Source organism: Plasmopara halstedii (genome assembly GCF_900000015.1).
Source record: "Plasmopara halstedii genome assembly, contig: Scaffold_484, whole genome shotgun sequence".
Classification (NCBI taxonomy): Eukaryota; Oomycota; class Peronosporomycetes; order Peronosporales; family Peronosporaceae; genus Plasmopara; species Plasmopara halstedii.
In genome coordinates, this window is record NW_020187404.1 from 58,977 (window position 1) to 76,229 (window position 17,253).

A 17,253-nucleotide genomic window follows, 5' to 3' on the forward strand; every position below is an offset into this window, starting at 1 on the left:
AATGCTTCATTCCGCTGAGGTATTTTTTCTTGATTTTATCTTGTACAAGTCGCCATCCCAAAGTCCATTTTTGGCTATTGTCAGTAATATTTAGCATGCAGCCGACATTTCTTTCATCTTTGGTTCGATTACGATTTTGTCCGGTGAGAGGCCCAAACCTACACTCACACCATGAGGCCCAAAATCATTGACCATCTTCCCAGGCCACCGGGTCTTGCACGGGTGGCTCAGTGGTAGAGCGTTCGATTTCAGCCCGAATGGTCACTAGTTCAATCCCTGTCTCGCGCTATATATCGTGGGGTGTGATGTCGTGTTTTGACTGACCAATAAATATTCTTTACCTTTTTGTAATGGCTCAAATCTTTTCTCGACGATTATACAAAGTTCACATTTGCAGCATGGTTGCCATGCGGAGTGAATCAAAGCCGCGTTAACAAACGCACAGATATTGGCTTCATATGCTCCACTCAGGAGCGAAAGTGAGAGCCTGATCATTTGTTTTCTCTGTTATTTCAACTATAAGAAATAGCATAACATATCAACCAAAAAGCCTTCAGTATGTTCTTTCCGTCTTTTCAATGGTTGTCAGAATTTGACTATCTTATTGACTAGCTTGAAATGGCTTTGATGTTAATGTATAGCCCCTTCGAACACTTCACTCATCTAGTTTTTTTAGTATCGCCAATATTCAAATACACAAGCATAGCATAGATATGCGTGATCATTACCTCAACAGCAGGAACATATTACATCTAAGACATCTCACTGGCTATAAATTAATGGATTCGATGAAAATGTAGATCTAAGATTGACCAATATTAAGTATGCACTTTATCTAATCCTAAATAGCTACAGTGGTGAAGTAAACTGTGTACGAATTGCTGCAGATTTTAGCGCCTGCTGACATCGATTTACACATCCAGGCTGCTCACTGTTTGCACCAGAACCCGAGTAACTTGTATGTCTTAACAAGCTCGCAATTTTTTGACAGTACATTTAATTTTGTTTTACATTCACCAGTGTTAGCAAGATCATTTGACCGCTTATTCAGTCGTTCCCTGGATAATTCATATCCGAGGAACTCATAACTCATGAAACTAATACAAATCGTTCTACCAAGTATTTTGTATGTAGTAGTGCATTGTTCAACATTTTTTACAAACATGAATTTTGATGATGAAGACGACAATGAGGTACCAAGCAATCCTGTTGGACTAATTTGAAACCAGCCACAAAGTGATGGTAGTCTGGACTGTCCTCATCATTTTAAGAGATTTCTGCAGTTCTTGAATGTGCCTAGGTACCATTCTATCTGTGGGATTCATCACATCCAGCAATGAAGCAGAAATTGCTAGGCTCTTTAGCTTTTCCAGATTGATGACAATCTGCTTTTCCATATCTTTGCTTTCTTGATCCTCATTCTCCTCTTCTTTGCCTCTTGAAGTATGACTATAATCTCGTCGTCATTAAACTCCATATTGGCTGTGTCGTCCTCCATCACTGGACTCAAAAGCTCATTAATAGCCATGGGATGATCTAGAGGAAGCTTATGGATAGCTAAATATTGGGCACTGATATTTGAGGAGGCCCTGCAAAGAGACCAGTGTGGCAAAAACAATTGGGCGCGGTAGCTACAGATATCTCCGCCGAACCTGCTTTGTTCCATTTCATTGCGGGTAGCTGATCGATCTTATAGATGTTTGTTTCACCCCGATCGTCAAGATCAACAGCATTTTAAAGATGAAAACGTCTGTAATGTCGCTTGGACGCGGATATTACCCTAGCATCCATGGGCTGGATCTTAGACGGGCAGTTTAGGGAGAGGAAGACCGCCTCGACATTATTCACATCGTGATTGTCGACTATGTGACAAGTGGCGTTATCTAGTGTAAAAAGGATCCGCCAATATGGCTTGAAAAAACAATGATGGAAATAGTTGAGAACACATCTGGAGTGTTTAGATATTGTACCTTTATGTTGCTGTCAAGCGTTTTTAACCACGCCTGGAAGAAGGTGCGCGTCATCCACGCTATCTTATTGCTGCGATAACAAAAACCCAGTTGCCCCCTGACTTAGATTGGAAAAGCTAGGCTTTTTGGCCTTTCCAATGAACAATAGCTTCAGCTTCTCTGACTCATCTGCGTTGACAACAAAGACAAAATTAATGGAATTCTATGATGCAGAAGGAAGAATGATGTTTTGTCAGCCTTTACATGTAAAAGACCATGGTTATATGCAAACAAACTTTCTTTTTCTTGTCCACGTCCCACAATCTGCTGTTTAGTTGAACCATCGAATGAATAATCCTACGAAGACAGCAATTAAGAAAGTCCAATGTAAAGTACGTTGCTGCACCACTCTCACCATGGATTCTGGGGCAACGCATCTTGTTACTCGCTTGAAAGCGTTGCAGCCACCAATTGGAATATTTGCTTGCATCCTCGCGCAAGCCAAATCGGTCAGCAAAGATTTTTGCTTTGGTTAGATGAGATCTCCGGTGATGGCTACATACTTTGTCTGGCATTTAAGCACCCATGTTGCCAAGGCTCCATCGAGCTGCGGGTGATGTGAAACGCAGGGCCGTTTGGCTTAAAGTTAATCATCTGTAATGGCCTTAAGCTTGCGACTCTTTTTGAGGATGCTGCTTATAGCAGATTGAGTATTTCCAACGCCAATTCTTTGAGTAACCCATGGCGCAAGCGCAATTTGACTCATCCACTGATTTTTGGCATTTTGATTGCAGACCTCGAGCCTCTGCGCATTTGTTAAACGTGTTAGCAGCATATTTATTGTAAATATAATTTTGCAATGCAGTTCACGTCTTTGAAATTTTTTTCGTAAAGAACCTCGGATAAGTAGTAACCTCGACTAAATCATAGGTATTTCTCCACTGCATTTATAACTTATCCAAGGGACGACTGTAGCACCAACCGTTTGGAGCGTCAGCGCTTGTGTATGTTTTATTATGGCATTATCATTGCTCATAAAATGTTTGTTGTTGTGGATAGGGTGTAATGGGGAACGAACCCTTTTATGTGTATATAACGGAATAAAAAAGTACAAAAAATTCCAACATTCGTGTCATTGTACGAATTTCTGCACGTGTGAGGACTCGTGAGTACCGAATATCGTTAATTTGAAGTTGCTGAACTTTCGCAGGGGACAGACTCCCTCCATATTTCTGCAAAGGAGAGGTTTGCTGCTAGTCGATTAGCAACTATCATCCAGCTGGCTGTATTATTTCAAAGTATATATATACAGGACTAAATCTATATATACTAATGCCACAAACACATGTTTTCACTTTCTCTCATTGGAAAATCGTATTTCCGGACGTGCAACTTCACAATTACGCAAAAGGACAATGTGGAATTCGTACAATTGCATAGTACTGTTCGGGTACAATTGGGAAAGATGTATTTGCATACTTGTCCACAGTCAAATCTGGAGGCTTAAATAGACTATAATCATGAAAAGCGAAAGAAATACTTACATATTCTCAGCACGCATATTTCAACGGGAATTATCGTGCACTTTGCACAGAGAGAATTCTGATTTTCAGAGTCCGTATACAGGCGGAGTGAGTTTGAGTTATTACGCTCATTATCCCAGAGTGAGGCAATCTCTCGAAAACTAAAACTGTAAGTTTGCCCGGATTTATAAATTCAAGATAAATTTTATTTAAATGAATATACAAGTTCAAATATTTCATAATGAAACTGGCTTTCTTTCTTGACAAACAGCGAGCGGCCCACATCGATAACGGATTCCTTCTTTTTCGGCTTAACATCAATACTCATATTCCGGTCCATATGGATATTACACATATGTGTGATGTGGATTTTGTACAATTGATTATATGCGTAAGGGTCAAGTACACAAAATTTCAGGACATGCATCGGTAGCATATCCCCACCGAGATGTTGACCACATAGTAATTTATCTTGAGATTGTATTTGCGATAAATTGCGCAAAAGTGACCGCTCCATCATCATAAAGATGCTTCAGCAAAGCGGGCGTCCGCTATGGACGTTGCCTCATGCTTGATTTCAAACGTTCGATGCACATTGCGGACGCCGAAGTGACACCCAATACGTAAAATTTTTGCTTCTGGCAGCCCTGCTTGTCTTCATGATCAGCTGTAACAGCTAACGCTGAAGGGTCGTTTCCACCGTAAGTACGATCTGACCATTCTCGTGGGAAGTGCGCTGCATTGGCCCACCTGACCTCTTCTACAAGAATAATAAAGTCAATAATGTTTCAGATCATCAGCGTTCACGACGCCAGGACAACTGTGCCGGAGTGGACTTTCAAATTTCCACGAATTTTAGACTGCGATTCAGCTTTCCACTTCACCTGGAACTGGCAACAGCAAACGCTACACGCTAAAGTAGACCGCCCTTTTCATTAACAGTACAGGGACTCACATTTACAGTTGGCTCTAGTGGGCCGTCTCTGTTGTGTTGGTATATCAACTTTACCCGATGGTCACCGCGCTTGTCCATGGCAGAGAGGATCCAGATCTTTAATTTTACTTTCTCTCAAACCTTCGTCCTCATAGTGCTTGACCAGAGGCATCGCTAGCGGCTCAGAACTGCGTGGCTGCTGTGAAGCAGAAGATCCCAGATACAAGGAATTGTAGAGACATTGCGTTATCTGCAACAGAGCTCTACACGTCGTGGTATGGCTTCAATAAGCCTTCATTTAGCACTAGGTGCGCTCGCATTCGCTGCGGATATTCAGAGTAAATTCGACGCCCTATCTGACACGATCATAAACGATCCGGTGTAGCGCTGTCGCAACTTGATCTCACAGACCGCAGATAGGCTAAGTGGTTGCATGAAATAAAACAAATGATCACATCACAAAGTATTCTTGTGTGTTTTCGCTTAATTCTGACGTTTTCTTTTCGTGTTTTGCTGTCTACCGTAGCATCACGCACACTGCGCACGACGGTGAATCTTATTAAGTTAATTCATGAAGTGTATCTGGGCAGAATCAGTAGGTCAAATTGCATTGACAATCCCTTCCCTTTGAGAGTAGAGCCGCATTGTGATGGTATCAAAGTAGCCCAAGGATTCCTGACAACTTTGATAAAGTAAGGCAAAGACTGTAGAGAATATACTGCGTTACCCTACACAAACTCAATGAGCTGGTGCAATTTGCTTCAGCACCGCGATCTCTCCGCGCAAGTGCTTCGAGGATATCCTCCTAATGCAATTAATGCTTTCCATCGGGTAGTCTGTTCGCAATTGACATTACCTACCTGTCACCAAGCGATCTTTACATTATTTATCTTGGCCGAAATTTGAACGCTACGGGCGGATCTCTATCCGATACAGAGGCTACCGGCAGTCCGTGTTAGCACATCACATGCATAACTATCGGCTACCTAGCCCCGTACCGTATTCTTGCTGGTGTAATAATTTCATTTTTACCCAAAATACCAGTGAGATGAGCAATCTTGTTCTGACGGCCCACACAGACCACGATACCGGTACTACTGAACGCATCATAGAGATGACCGAAAAGAAACTTCATTTGTAGCAATTGCCAGTCATCCGCCAAAACTGGCAGGTAAACCAAAGGTGCCGCCATATGAGGTGTGGATTGAACTTGAACTTGCTGGCACGTTTCGCACGTGTGCACATATGAGCTTGCTCTCTTACACATGTAATGTCGCCAAACATATCGCTCACTAGGCAGTATGCCACTCTTTTTCCATCTAAATTGTTAGTCTATGCCTTGGCGGAGGTGGTGCAGTATCAGCTGGTTACTTAATATTCTTATGCAACAAGTTGGTCAGGTCAAGCTTATTCCCCATGTCCGTTTTGGGCTAATTGCACTGGTCACTTATCAAAGGCCTTTCTTTGGGGTATCTGCCCGCCGGCTCTGCTACCCAATGAGCCAACTAAGAAAAGGGGACAGAGACGCACTTGTCTACATCGGCAAATATCTCATTTACGGGAAATACTCGATTGCTGGTCACAAATATTTTATGTGTTCTCCGGTTCCAACTTAACGTGCCCTGCATGACTTCGAACAAATATATTGTCGCAAAAGGTATGTGCAAGGCCATGATGTGGCCTGAAGAGCAATGTCTCCAGAAGATCGAGTGTCGCTGGTGCATAAGACAGTCCCTACGGAATACTCGTATTCTCCTTATGTATCCCGCTCGAAGCAATCACGAAAGTAAGAGGTATATCTCTACTGCTCATCAACAGTTGATAGTAAGTATTAACTTAAATGAGGACACTAAACAAGTGCAGCCGGCTATGCTTTTCTGCGGTATATCCTTTCCAAAATTGTGGTTTTATTCAGCCCTTTGTAAGCATGCACTATTAGCCACTTGCCATTTCCCTTTCTGACACGGAAGGTTCGCGCCGAGTGTGAAGTTTACTGTCGTTCACCCGCTTTGTGTTTTGCACGAAAGAAAGTATCAATGACGTCACAATACTCTTTTAGGTAGGGTCGCTGTCGTGTGATACAAACTCCGATTCCGGGAATCAAGTCAATTTTGTGACACACACTCTTTAACGGGGGTAGCCCATGCGCAGGATCTCTCGTCACTGCGACTTGATACTTCGTCATCAAAAAATACAAGAAATTTGTATAGTCCTTGAGGATAGCGGTCTCAATCCTCGCATTCAGTGCGCTGCAAGTATCCTCATTGATAGAATCGCCAATAACGGAAATCAGTTCAGCTCCTCCTCTCGTACTAACTGTGCCATTTCTGTGCCCTTATCGTCTTACAACTCGTTACGCAAATCCTCGAGATTTTTTGCCAGCTTTGTAAGTGCTTCTCCCGTAGGTAATCAGGGAAGACTTACAACTGCTAGGACACCTGTGGTCACCCGTTTTACGAATATACAACAATTTCTTGCCATTTGGCTTTCGAAGCTCCATCCTTCCGCACGTTGGGACTATTACACGGTATTGCTACCACGTGTTCTTGATAAGAATGAACTCGTCAAGCTAATCGATCAAGTCCGATTTTCACAAACAGTCACTTCCCCTCTCCACCAGCTGCAAACGGCCCCCAGTGCTCCAAATTATCTTGCCAGAGATATGCTCGTAAAACATAATATACCGTAGTCCCTATTCGTCTAGATAGAACATTTTGATAAAAAACCATTGTCTTTCGTCTTATCTTGAGACCACTTCGCATTACCGCTTCTGCCTTTCGAGCTCTGCTCAAGGCGCGTTGTTTTCAAATTTGAACAACTCGGTGTCATGCCCCAGATATATTGTAGCATTGTGCACGCGCATAAAGCGCTTTTGCTTCCTGGTAGAGGGTTAGTAACTCGCCATACTACATCAAAGAAATGAGTAGCTCAACAAAGTTCCAACTTCCCGTCGTCTCAAGCCAGCCATGCCTAAATGGTATATATAGGACCTACACCATTCTACGCTGTATTTTGAGCGCACAACATAATGTTTGACGGCGCACTAGCGTTTACGCGTATCTGCACCAACGTGTTGTACATAGCATTTCCAATTCGTCCTCGTACTGACAACGTTTATACACAACACACCTTGATGTATCAGAATTTCGATGAGTTCATCAAACTTGAGAGGTTGATATCATCATCATCATTCAACAACCATGGGCTATGAGCTCCGTTTTTCCATAGAGAGAGTTGCTCCATCATTGGTTTGGTGTCATTGACCGCGACTTTCAAGAGATACAATAGAGCCTAGTAATTTTCATTAGATTGCCCGGCATATTCTAGGTCTCAATTTTTCTACACGATAATTTCTTTCACCGTCTTGTCTGGAAGCCGACTCTATGTAGGGAGGAGCCTGACTCTATGTACCTATTCAACGAACGCAAAGGGGGTGCACAAGGCGCTGATGTACCACGAATCTGCTCAGCAGCTTAGGGAGCTCTATCTTTTCAGCATGGCTAGATCAAATCGTCTCTGGCACGCTCGAAGATCATACCCTATTCTCTTCATATGGCGCGAAGGCTGTGCTTTGCATTTTAGCGTGACGTTGACCTAGTCCTTGAAAGAGTTCAATTGGACACGGTAGGTCTCGAATTGGGCCGCACTCATATGGAGATTATTCATGAAAAAAACCATCACCGTCTCCGAAAGGATCTAACGCCTTTGCGGTGATAGAATCGATATATCGGGGCATATTTCGTCGGGTTTTGCTTCACTTGACGGACAGACAAGAAGTCCAAAGTACTTAGTACGTCCAATGAAACTGTATGAACAGCTACGACATCTTCTGCTCCAAATTATCCCCCGCTGGAAACGCCCTTTTACCGACGTACTTCACATCAGTGCCTTTTCTCACGTGTGATCTCCTAGCTCGTTAGTTATTCTCGTTTGGAGCAAAGTCGATAACATTGCCATATCATCTCATCTCGTCCGAAGCGTAAGCATTTCTTGATCTCGGCCTTCAAAGACTCCGACTCTCAACGTGAGCGGACTTGTCGTCGGAAACACCTATTCTTCCATCAGTACCCGGTTTTGACGATCCTAGGCGTGCCTCACCAGACCAATACAGAAGCTGTCTAAATTGCGATTATATCTTCGGCCCTCTAGCATCTAACTTCGTGATTGCTTCGAGCATCAGACGAAAGCCAAAATCTTATCAAGTTGGTATATTTGTTTTTGAGACAAGTATTCCAAATCCCAATCCTCTTATTCTTGTAGAGGATAAAGTCTAAAAATGACTCGGTCGTGGAATCAACCACGAGTGATACTAAGTCAACAAGTTTGTCGTGCACTAGGAATTTTCACTTTCAAAGTCTACGCTTTTAAATTCATTCAGGTGTTTAGTTGTACGCTCTTTCGAAAGCAAGAGCCTCTATAATGACCAACACTCTTTGTTTGCTATGCTATTTCAAAACTATAAATGTATGCTCTATTTCTCACCATGATACATCCTTTCTTTCTAACGTCCACCTGACCGTCCATATATACCCTCGACTCCTTTCTTTCGGACTTCCCTAATAATTGAAATACACTTGTGAATATCACATGTGTAAAATGACTAATTTGAACAATTGTCCCGCATTGTGATTGGTACGATTGTATGAAATATGTTGGGGTCAGGTACACATGATAATATTATTTGCCTCCACAACAAAGATTACGAGGTTAAGGAACAGTGACATACTCTAAATTCAACCTGTATATACATTTGCTTGGGAGAATGCTTTTAAAACAGTCAGTTTTGGCCGGACTGCATATATTTTGTCATATCTCAGTTTCGATGTTGCAGCATTGTGCAATACTAAAAAGACCCAAAGTGGCTTTATCGCATCGTTTAATAGTCTGAGCTTGCAATCCTAAACTACTCACTCGAAATATATATGTAGTAGTGGTAATAAGTATTGTCAGTATGACTGCGTAATTCGACTGCTAAATTCATTGTTAGCGCTGGCCACGTAATCCTTTCTGATTTGTACTAGATTATTGCAGTTAATACTTATCCCCTAATTACAGCCAATGGAAGGCGCGCATCATAGCAACACCATCAAGTTTTGGACAAAGAGAAGGACTACATGCAGTGTCGCTATGCTTCGGGGTCACTAGAAAAGCCATATTTACACTACGCGTTGAGGTACTAGGTCTATGCAAAAGAGGTTCATACAGTAGGTCTGAGCCCACATTATATCTGTTTCAAGCGAACTTTTGTACAATATAATTCATCCCGGAGCAGTTGTGCAGCCGGGCTGCCGTAACTCTTTGCTTAGAGGAAGCTTACTAAGGTCACCGACCTTACGTTATATACTAGAACCAATACAAGCTTAGCGAATCGTAATCCGCTACCTCCACGAGTACCCAAAACCTTAACCAAGGCAAATACACTTTTCCGTTCAAAATCAAATGGTATTCATCCAAGTTCTACATCTATTTGCGAGATTCACGTAGGTGCCTTTACTGTCATCAATGACAGCAGTACGTAGCACAGTTTTGGACTTTTGCTATTACACAGCTAACTTGAACTTTAAAGTTGATCCATGAAGCACAAACAGCATCTCCGCCTATATCTAAAACCTTAGCTGCTTTGATTTAGATAGGAAAAGTAATCAATATGCATACTTACTGGCAGTCCCGCCACATAGTGGCTTCTTGTTACGGTTTAGTCATGCCATTGTGTGATTACATGGTTTATTGTTATCCACACCTTGTACGGTCACACCGTCTTGTGTGACCCGCCCTTTCAAACAAGAGTACGTGTAACTTTGTTATTTTTTCCCCTGTCAAATTTGTAAATACTCACAATTCATATGTAACTGTCGCCTCATAAAAGGCTCACGTGTCTAAGACACCGTTACATCTCTAAAGCCATCTTTACTCATTTTCTGCTGAATGAGCCCAGTGTCTATGACACGTAAAACACCCAGCCTAGCTTGTAACGAGTGCGCCCGCGGACAAAGCCCTTCTTCTTCTGCAGAGGGAGCATCTCCGGACAGTACGTCCGCGACCTCACAGGAAGCACATCCCAAGCTCTTGGCAACTGAGCGCAACACGCCGCACCAACAAAAGTTGAAAATTTAAACTTTTCAGAGTTCAAGCTTCGTACACTTAGGATCTTGTTTAAAGTCAAATTGAGGTTCAACCCAGTACACCCTTGATTGTGAACATCTGGCCGAACGAAATCCAAAATTTATTTGCGAAATTTCTAGGAGCAGTTGTATTTTTGCATATGGCTAGAAACCATTAACACATTTTTTGATTCAGATGCAAATTTGCATTCAATATCTTTAAGTAATTCTTCTTCTCTTCGTGTCGGGACAGCCTTCGTCCGCACATCTCGTCGCACAAGCGTGTGTGTTGTGTTAGAGGATCTGTTTGAAAACGCCATCTTACACCTAGTAGCTCTTGAAACGACTATTGATTTTAGTGTAATGATGCGGATGATATGCACTCGCGCATTCCAGATCAAGCAATACTCCTGTCCTTGTCCCAGCGACATGGGGGATTGAAATGTTTTCATTTATCTTAAAGGACTAGAAAGCACTCGAGCGGATGCGGCAAGTAATCGGAGAAGCTGACAACGATGATAAAAAAACGTGGCCGCCAGTTTCATGCATCATGAGATCTTGGAAGCAAGTCGCAATTCCTGTTTCTTTGCACAAAATGATGCCTTTGAAGCTGGATGTGTCTTTATATCGCGGTTGAGAGAACAAGCCTCTTTCAAGATGGTCTGTCAAGTTGGATGCAGCAATCACTGCAAAACAAATGCGAGCCCATGGTAGTAAGTGTTGTTCGCGACTTTCAGCCTTTTCAAAGTCAGTCTAAGAAAGGCATTTGACCACCCCAGAGTAGTTTGGTGCCCGTATCAAGTACTTGAAGTCTTAATAAGGTCGTACCAACCACTACTTGTATGCAAAACACGCTCGTTGCGAGCCAGTTGATTTGTTTATGGCGGATCTAAGTGATGAGTTGATCCGAAAACTACTGTTCCGTGAGTATCCAAGGTGCTAGACAATGCCGCCAATTGTGCGTAGTAAGGAGGGTTCAGCATCAAGCAAGCCAGACCCAATGGCTTCATATGAAGTCCAATGCGTCAGTCGACTGCTACAAGTAATAGACGAGAGCTGATGGACATCTCGCATATTTCGGCGCCTGACTCTAACCGTCCCCAAACGAAGGATGAAAAAATGTTGCGGGGGGGGGTGATCCATATTACTCAGAACTGTAAGGTCTCGCTACCAAGTCGGCAAAAGACAGGATAATTGCTCTGATAAAAGCGGACTTTATAAATGTCATCGATTTGAGCGCTTTTAAGAAAAAAACAGGATGACCGGTATGGCAAGGCTTCCTTATGGGCCCAAGAAGATCACTTTGGATGCTGTGGATTATGAAACTCTGGCACAAAGTGCATGGTACACATGCAGTTTTCTCTAGGAGTAGAAGTAGTGTCAGGCAAAGTACGACTGTATTGTCTAAGAAATCTTTGTCGATAGTTTTGAAAGGCCACTACAAGCTCTAATTGACACTGGTGTGTCGAATTACTTTGTTCGAGCGCGAGTTATGACTGGGCATGGCACAAACCTGCCCAATATGAAAAGGACATGACCATTCATCCTCAAATTGATCATCAATGGAGATGCCAAAGCACTCGCATGATACATGCTATAGAATTATTCTCATATTAACGATTGATGTTAACTGGGGTAACATATGAGAGGTTACCTTATTATACATTAGTGCTCTGGTAAACCGTCGATTGCATCTTAAACAAACATAAAGTGACTCCGGTCTTAGTTGGATGAGGCTGTCGATCATATTCGACTTGCTGATTTTAGTCCAGTAACATTTCGTGTCACGATTGGTGATTTCATCCTGATGAGATTGATCATCACGCGCAGGATGCGCAACGCTATGGATTAAAGCAAGATACAACACGTCTATGCTAGAGGTAGACAAAACACACACGATTATATCACAAGGTACATTTTTCGGTGAATTCAATATATTTACATACACACGCAGTGTCTGCGATTTATTCGACTAAGGTACCACCGCGCTACATTAGGCTGTGTGCAGTCTTAGCAAAGAATGAATTGAGTTAACACTTTTCGCTTAAAAAGAATGCGATCACACACTGTGCTCTACGTGAGCTTACCGAGGCCAAACCACGATCTCGCTGTTACGAGCCAGTCGGATGTAGAATGCTTTGATACAGACGAAGCAGGGTTCCTACTATCCCGTGTAGCTATGCTACCCTCTGATCCAAAGCAACGACGCGGGTTTCGAACTGCTGAGGGAGCCTCAAGTTCGCAGTGCGATAACGTAGACGAGAGTTCAAACCCGAGATTTTGTTCATCTCTGTTACAAACGCATACTGAGACGCTGGCAGAGACGACGTACCGCCGCAACCAAGAGGGCTCGCGCGAGAGCCAGCCGCAGGAGGATCGACACCCGCTAGGGATGTTCGATGAGAATGGGATGGCCCGCTCTCACGTTGAATGTTGGGTGGCTCGGCAGGTACACCAGGCCTTTCGGTCCAGAAGCACGCATACGATGTAAATCCCGGTCTTCAAGCCATTTTAGCGCCTTTACATCCGACTCAAATCGTGTCTTTTGAGGATCCATAACAATATCATAGCATACAAATCTTATTCTAAGCTCCGACTTTGTCTTGTCAAATTACCCCGGATTGTATTTCTAATCATTTAAGTTAAAATTTATCAACACTAGATGGAGGATGCGAGTCTTTCAGGTCAGCAGAGCAAACGTATGGTCTGATCAACGTGCAGAATGTATGCATGTCAACTCATATGCTAAGCTGTTCCTATATGTTTTACATTGTGCTTTTATCGGACGTAGTCACGGGCTTAGATGTACTGCAACATAACAACCAAAGTAACAGCACTGCGGCTTTTGATTAATATGTAAATGGACTGGTAGACATGAAAGATGTACCATAAATCTTATCCTAAGTGCGATGGAACAATGTCGAACTGTAACATCTCAACAGTTTGATGCTGTGCATGTTTGACTAAAGAACATATCGAGTTACTTTGTTTAAAACTTTGCAAAGCTTTGCTCTTCCACAATCAATCTTTGACCAGAGTGGGTCAATTTGGATAAGGCAAGAAGGACGCAATATTTTGAAAATTCGAGAGACAAGCGATTTAGCATCGACTTCATGTACGGTTTAACTTTGATCGATATGACAAAAATTGGGTGTGATTATCATTAAAGGCTTACGATTCTCGCGCCATTTCGTTTTGATAACAACGTGTGGGAAATCTGGATAATCACATCATAGTCTTAAGCTCCTGCAAAAACTCGGTTTTCTCCGGAGAGTCGCGAAATAAAGACCTGCCATTTTTAACAGATCATACGTTAATAAGCAATACTTTCAGCAACATTTCTTTTGCATTGCGACCTTATAAGTGCAGCCAGCTCTCTTGGAGAAAATATATCAAGACTCCTTCTCTGGAATTTATAACGAACTGTCGTGAGTGGATCCATCTAAAAAAAGTAGAAAATACACGATCAGTTTTAATTTGCAAATGTGAAAATTTCACGTCGTACCATCATTAACGTCAGTTTCGATAGTTTTTCAAGTTCCGGAACATATTTATTAGCTTGAGCAGGCGAATCGAATAGTAATTCAGACTGCATAAACGGTAAAATCAGTACTAAATGAACTTGATGGACTCGACCCTATTTTGGTGCCTTACCTCCCTCAGCAACGTCAGCAAGTGGTGGAGGTGAACTTTGGTGAATTCCGAAATATTCTAATGTGAAATGAAACAATTAGCTAGGAAAAATTAAACTAAGATGATAAAATCCAAACCGTTTGAGTCAGGATGTCTTCCATTATTTTTTTTACCAGCGGCTCGAGCATCCTTGACATGACTTTGTTGTAAACCGCCAGTGGCATTCCTTCATGCCATGAGGAGCTTATCGTATTGAGCTTATAAAGCGTACTTTTCAAGAAGTTCTCAGCGCGCTTTGATTCAGATTCTGAATCAATTGCACCAAGCAACTACAGAGGCAGTAAGCGCCAAGATTACACATTAGCTTAAAGTATCTTGATTCTGCAATACTTGTGGCCATACCTGTATCAAATACAAGCCGGACAAAATCTCTTCAACTTGAGCTGAGGTGTATGATGTCAACGCAAATTCACCGGCGTCTCTAAAGGAAGGAATCATATCCACCATTGTTGCGGTCGGATTAAATGGCACTCGAAGCCTAATGATCAGTGGCAACATGTCAGTGTGAAAGATGTATTTTAGGTACTTCAGAACATACCGCTGTTTGTATAGATAGCCAATTACCACCATGTGGTACGTCATGTATAGACAATCGTTATGATAGAGCATGCAAGTTTGAGCGTTGTTTGCAATCTCCACTTTGTACAGCGTAGGAACAATCGAGCGAAACAGAAGGAACAGATCGCGAGCTGTCTGAAAGAGCAGATTTGCGTTCGACACGCTTGCGGTGCAAGCCTCAAGAATCGTCTGGTGAGCCAACTCAACCATTTCATGCGCACAAACACTAACGCGATAGTCAGGGACTTGGAAGCAGCTACTATCAACATGTTCAACAGCCAAATTGACGAATAGAGTACTTGTCTCAGCATTTCCCTTGCTATCGTCTTTTCCTTTACTGCGCGAATAAGCAGGCGCAGTAAGATTGCACTTTTCCGAGTTGTTGTTCACCTTAACTGAATTAACATAGCCTCGATGTATCAAATCGCGTCCGCTACCAAGAATCACTTGACGGCGTTTTTTCGAGTGCAATCTACGCATTAAGTGTTCTGCATAAGTCGCGTCCTACAATCATGCAGGCATTTTGCAACGTACTGATTGAGCTGGTCCACCATCCCTCGCAGCTGATCAGTGCAAGCCGAGAAGCCAAGCGTCACCAGCGTATCATCTAAGCCAGTGATCTACGTGAAGCAGTTACAAAGGTAGTAAGAAGACTTTATATTGTGTGCCTGTATACTGTGTACTTCGCACTCACAGCCGTCGTGAGAACTTCTCGAAAAGCCTCGATTGCAGCAAAGTCTTGCGGAATTTCTTCTTGCAAAATATGCAGAAGCTGAGCCTCCAAATTTCCCGGAATTTTCCACAATACGTCTCCGAACTGATTCATCAGCTCAGAATTCCCCTCAAATACTTCGGCGTGTACAAAGTGAAGCACGCCCACCACGTTAGCATACTTACTCTGCAGCTCTGCTACTTCGTCGTCATTGCACGCATCATCTCGAGGCACAGCTTGGAGCAAAATTCCATCTTCACAACGTATTTGCTTGAGCATCCCGCACGGCATTTGCAGCATTGGCTTTATCATTTGTTGAGACAAGGTCTTGGCAAGATCTTTTAGCCTTGGTGCCAGAATATTCAAAATTTTGCATGCTTTCCAGTAAGCAGAGCTTCGACCTTCTTCACTGACTCTTGTTGTCTCAACTTCATTAATTTCTATCTCTGCCATCACCTTCACCATATTTTCTTTCAACTTTATTGTACAAGCGAAGTATTTCGAAAGTTCGTGAAGCAACCGATTCTTCTTACTCCGCAGCTGCAATTCCACGACTTTTATAAGTTTTAGATCCGTCACGTTGTCTACCTCCTTCACCTCTTCCTTTAGTAAATCATGGACTAATTTCTCGCCTTCAACAACTCCTTCAGCCGCCGTGACAAAGTCTTTGCGGTTGATAGCTTCGTCTACATCATGTAGAAGTCCATCAATTGTGATTAACTGCTCAATAGCCATCAACATGATTTGCGACTGCTGCAACTGCTTCCTAAGCTGCTCTCGATTCATCCAAGAAAGCATCAGTTGTGCCTCGGGTGCAATCTCGGCGGCTTCGTCCAACTGCAACCGGTCGACAGCGTCCAATATGGCTACATTTAAACGTTGCATCGTATCTTGGAGGTCGGATGCATCAGCGCCATTAACTTTTGTAGAAAAAGCGTGCGGTGGGCCCCATTTTGCCGCGATCTCAGCAGCTGCATCAGCAGAAAGTCTCGACGACGATGCGTAGAAGGAGCGTAAGGCTTGGACAACTTGATCTTGTACCTGAAGTATTTCGTTGTGCGTCTCGTTGACTTTCCTGTAGCGTATTAACGATTAGTGTTTGCTTATTGTGTGCAAGGAAAGCTAGATGCTTACTGCGTTAACGTATCCAGCATTTTCATCTCAAATCATTCAAAAAAGACAGAACATTTTGTTTCATTTCTTATGGAATCACACCAGATTTATAAAATCTGGACATTGCGAAATATTACATTATTTAAAGCATCCTAAAACTGCCTCAGCCCAGTATACCGCTAATGTAGCGTGCTTTTGCGCCATCTCAAGCATAATCATCTCCTCGGTGACACGTATGAGACATGCCACTTGTTTGAAAAGCAACACATGCGTCAGCACCTTCGATTAGTATGGCAGTTTCGGCAAAGCGCTGGCAGTCAATTTGACTTGATATTCGTACAAAAGGTGCGTCCAAAAATATCGGTATTGTGGTATTCGTGGGCCATCTGTGCTACGGGGCTGCCGTAGCTCTTTCGCTTAGAAGATGCTTACTAAGGTCACCAAACTTCGTGCTATACTTAGAGCCAGTACGAGAGTAGCGAATTGCAATCCGCTTACTCCAACAGTAAGCACAACCTTAACCCAAGGCGAATAAACTCCTCCGTATAAAACTGTATATCTTGGCTTATTTGCAGCAAAGCCGACTATATCTATCCGAGCGGTTTAAGGCTACAGTTTAAGGCACTGGTCCGAAAGGGCGTGGGTTCGAATCCCACATTGGCCAACCAAG

At 42.8% G+C, this 17,253-nt stretch overlaps 2 protein-coding genes across 2 annotated transcripts; both read right to left on the bottom strand.

Annotated features, from left to right (window-relative positions):
- Nucleotides 1–9,455: 9,455 nt before the first annotated feature.
- PHALS_10561 (uncharacterized protein) lies at nucleotides 9,456–9,668 on the bottom strand (the record flags this gene model as incomplete). Its single annotated transcript, XM_024726006.1, has 2 exons — nucleotides 9,456–9,588; nucleotides 9,649–9,668. 2 exons carry the CDS (start codon nucleotides 9,666–9,668, stop codon nucleotides 9,456–9,458), a joined length of 153 nt encoding a protein of 50 aa, XP_024576726.1.
- A 4,064-nt stretch (nucleotides 9,669–13,732) lies between these two features.
- Nucleotides 13,733–16,630, bottom strand: PHALS_10562 (Centromere/kinetochore protein zw10 involved in mitotic chromosome segregation; the record flags this gene model as incomplete). Its single annotated transcript, XM_024726007.1, has 9 exons — nucleotides 13,733–13,796; nucleotides 13,864–13,949; nucleotides 14,013–14,096; nucleotides 14,162–14,218; nucleotides 14,278–14,469; nucleotides 14,543–15,230; nucleotides 15,293–15,378; nucleotides 15,453–16,545; nucleotides 16,605–16,630. 9 exons carry the CDS (start codon nucleotides 16,628–16,630, stop codon nucleotides 13,733–13,735), a joined length of 2,376 nt encoding a protein of 791 aa, XP_024576727.1.
- Nucleotides 16,631–17,253: the final 623 nt, after the last annotated feature.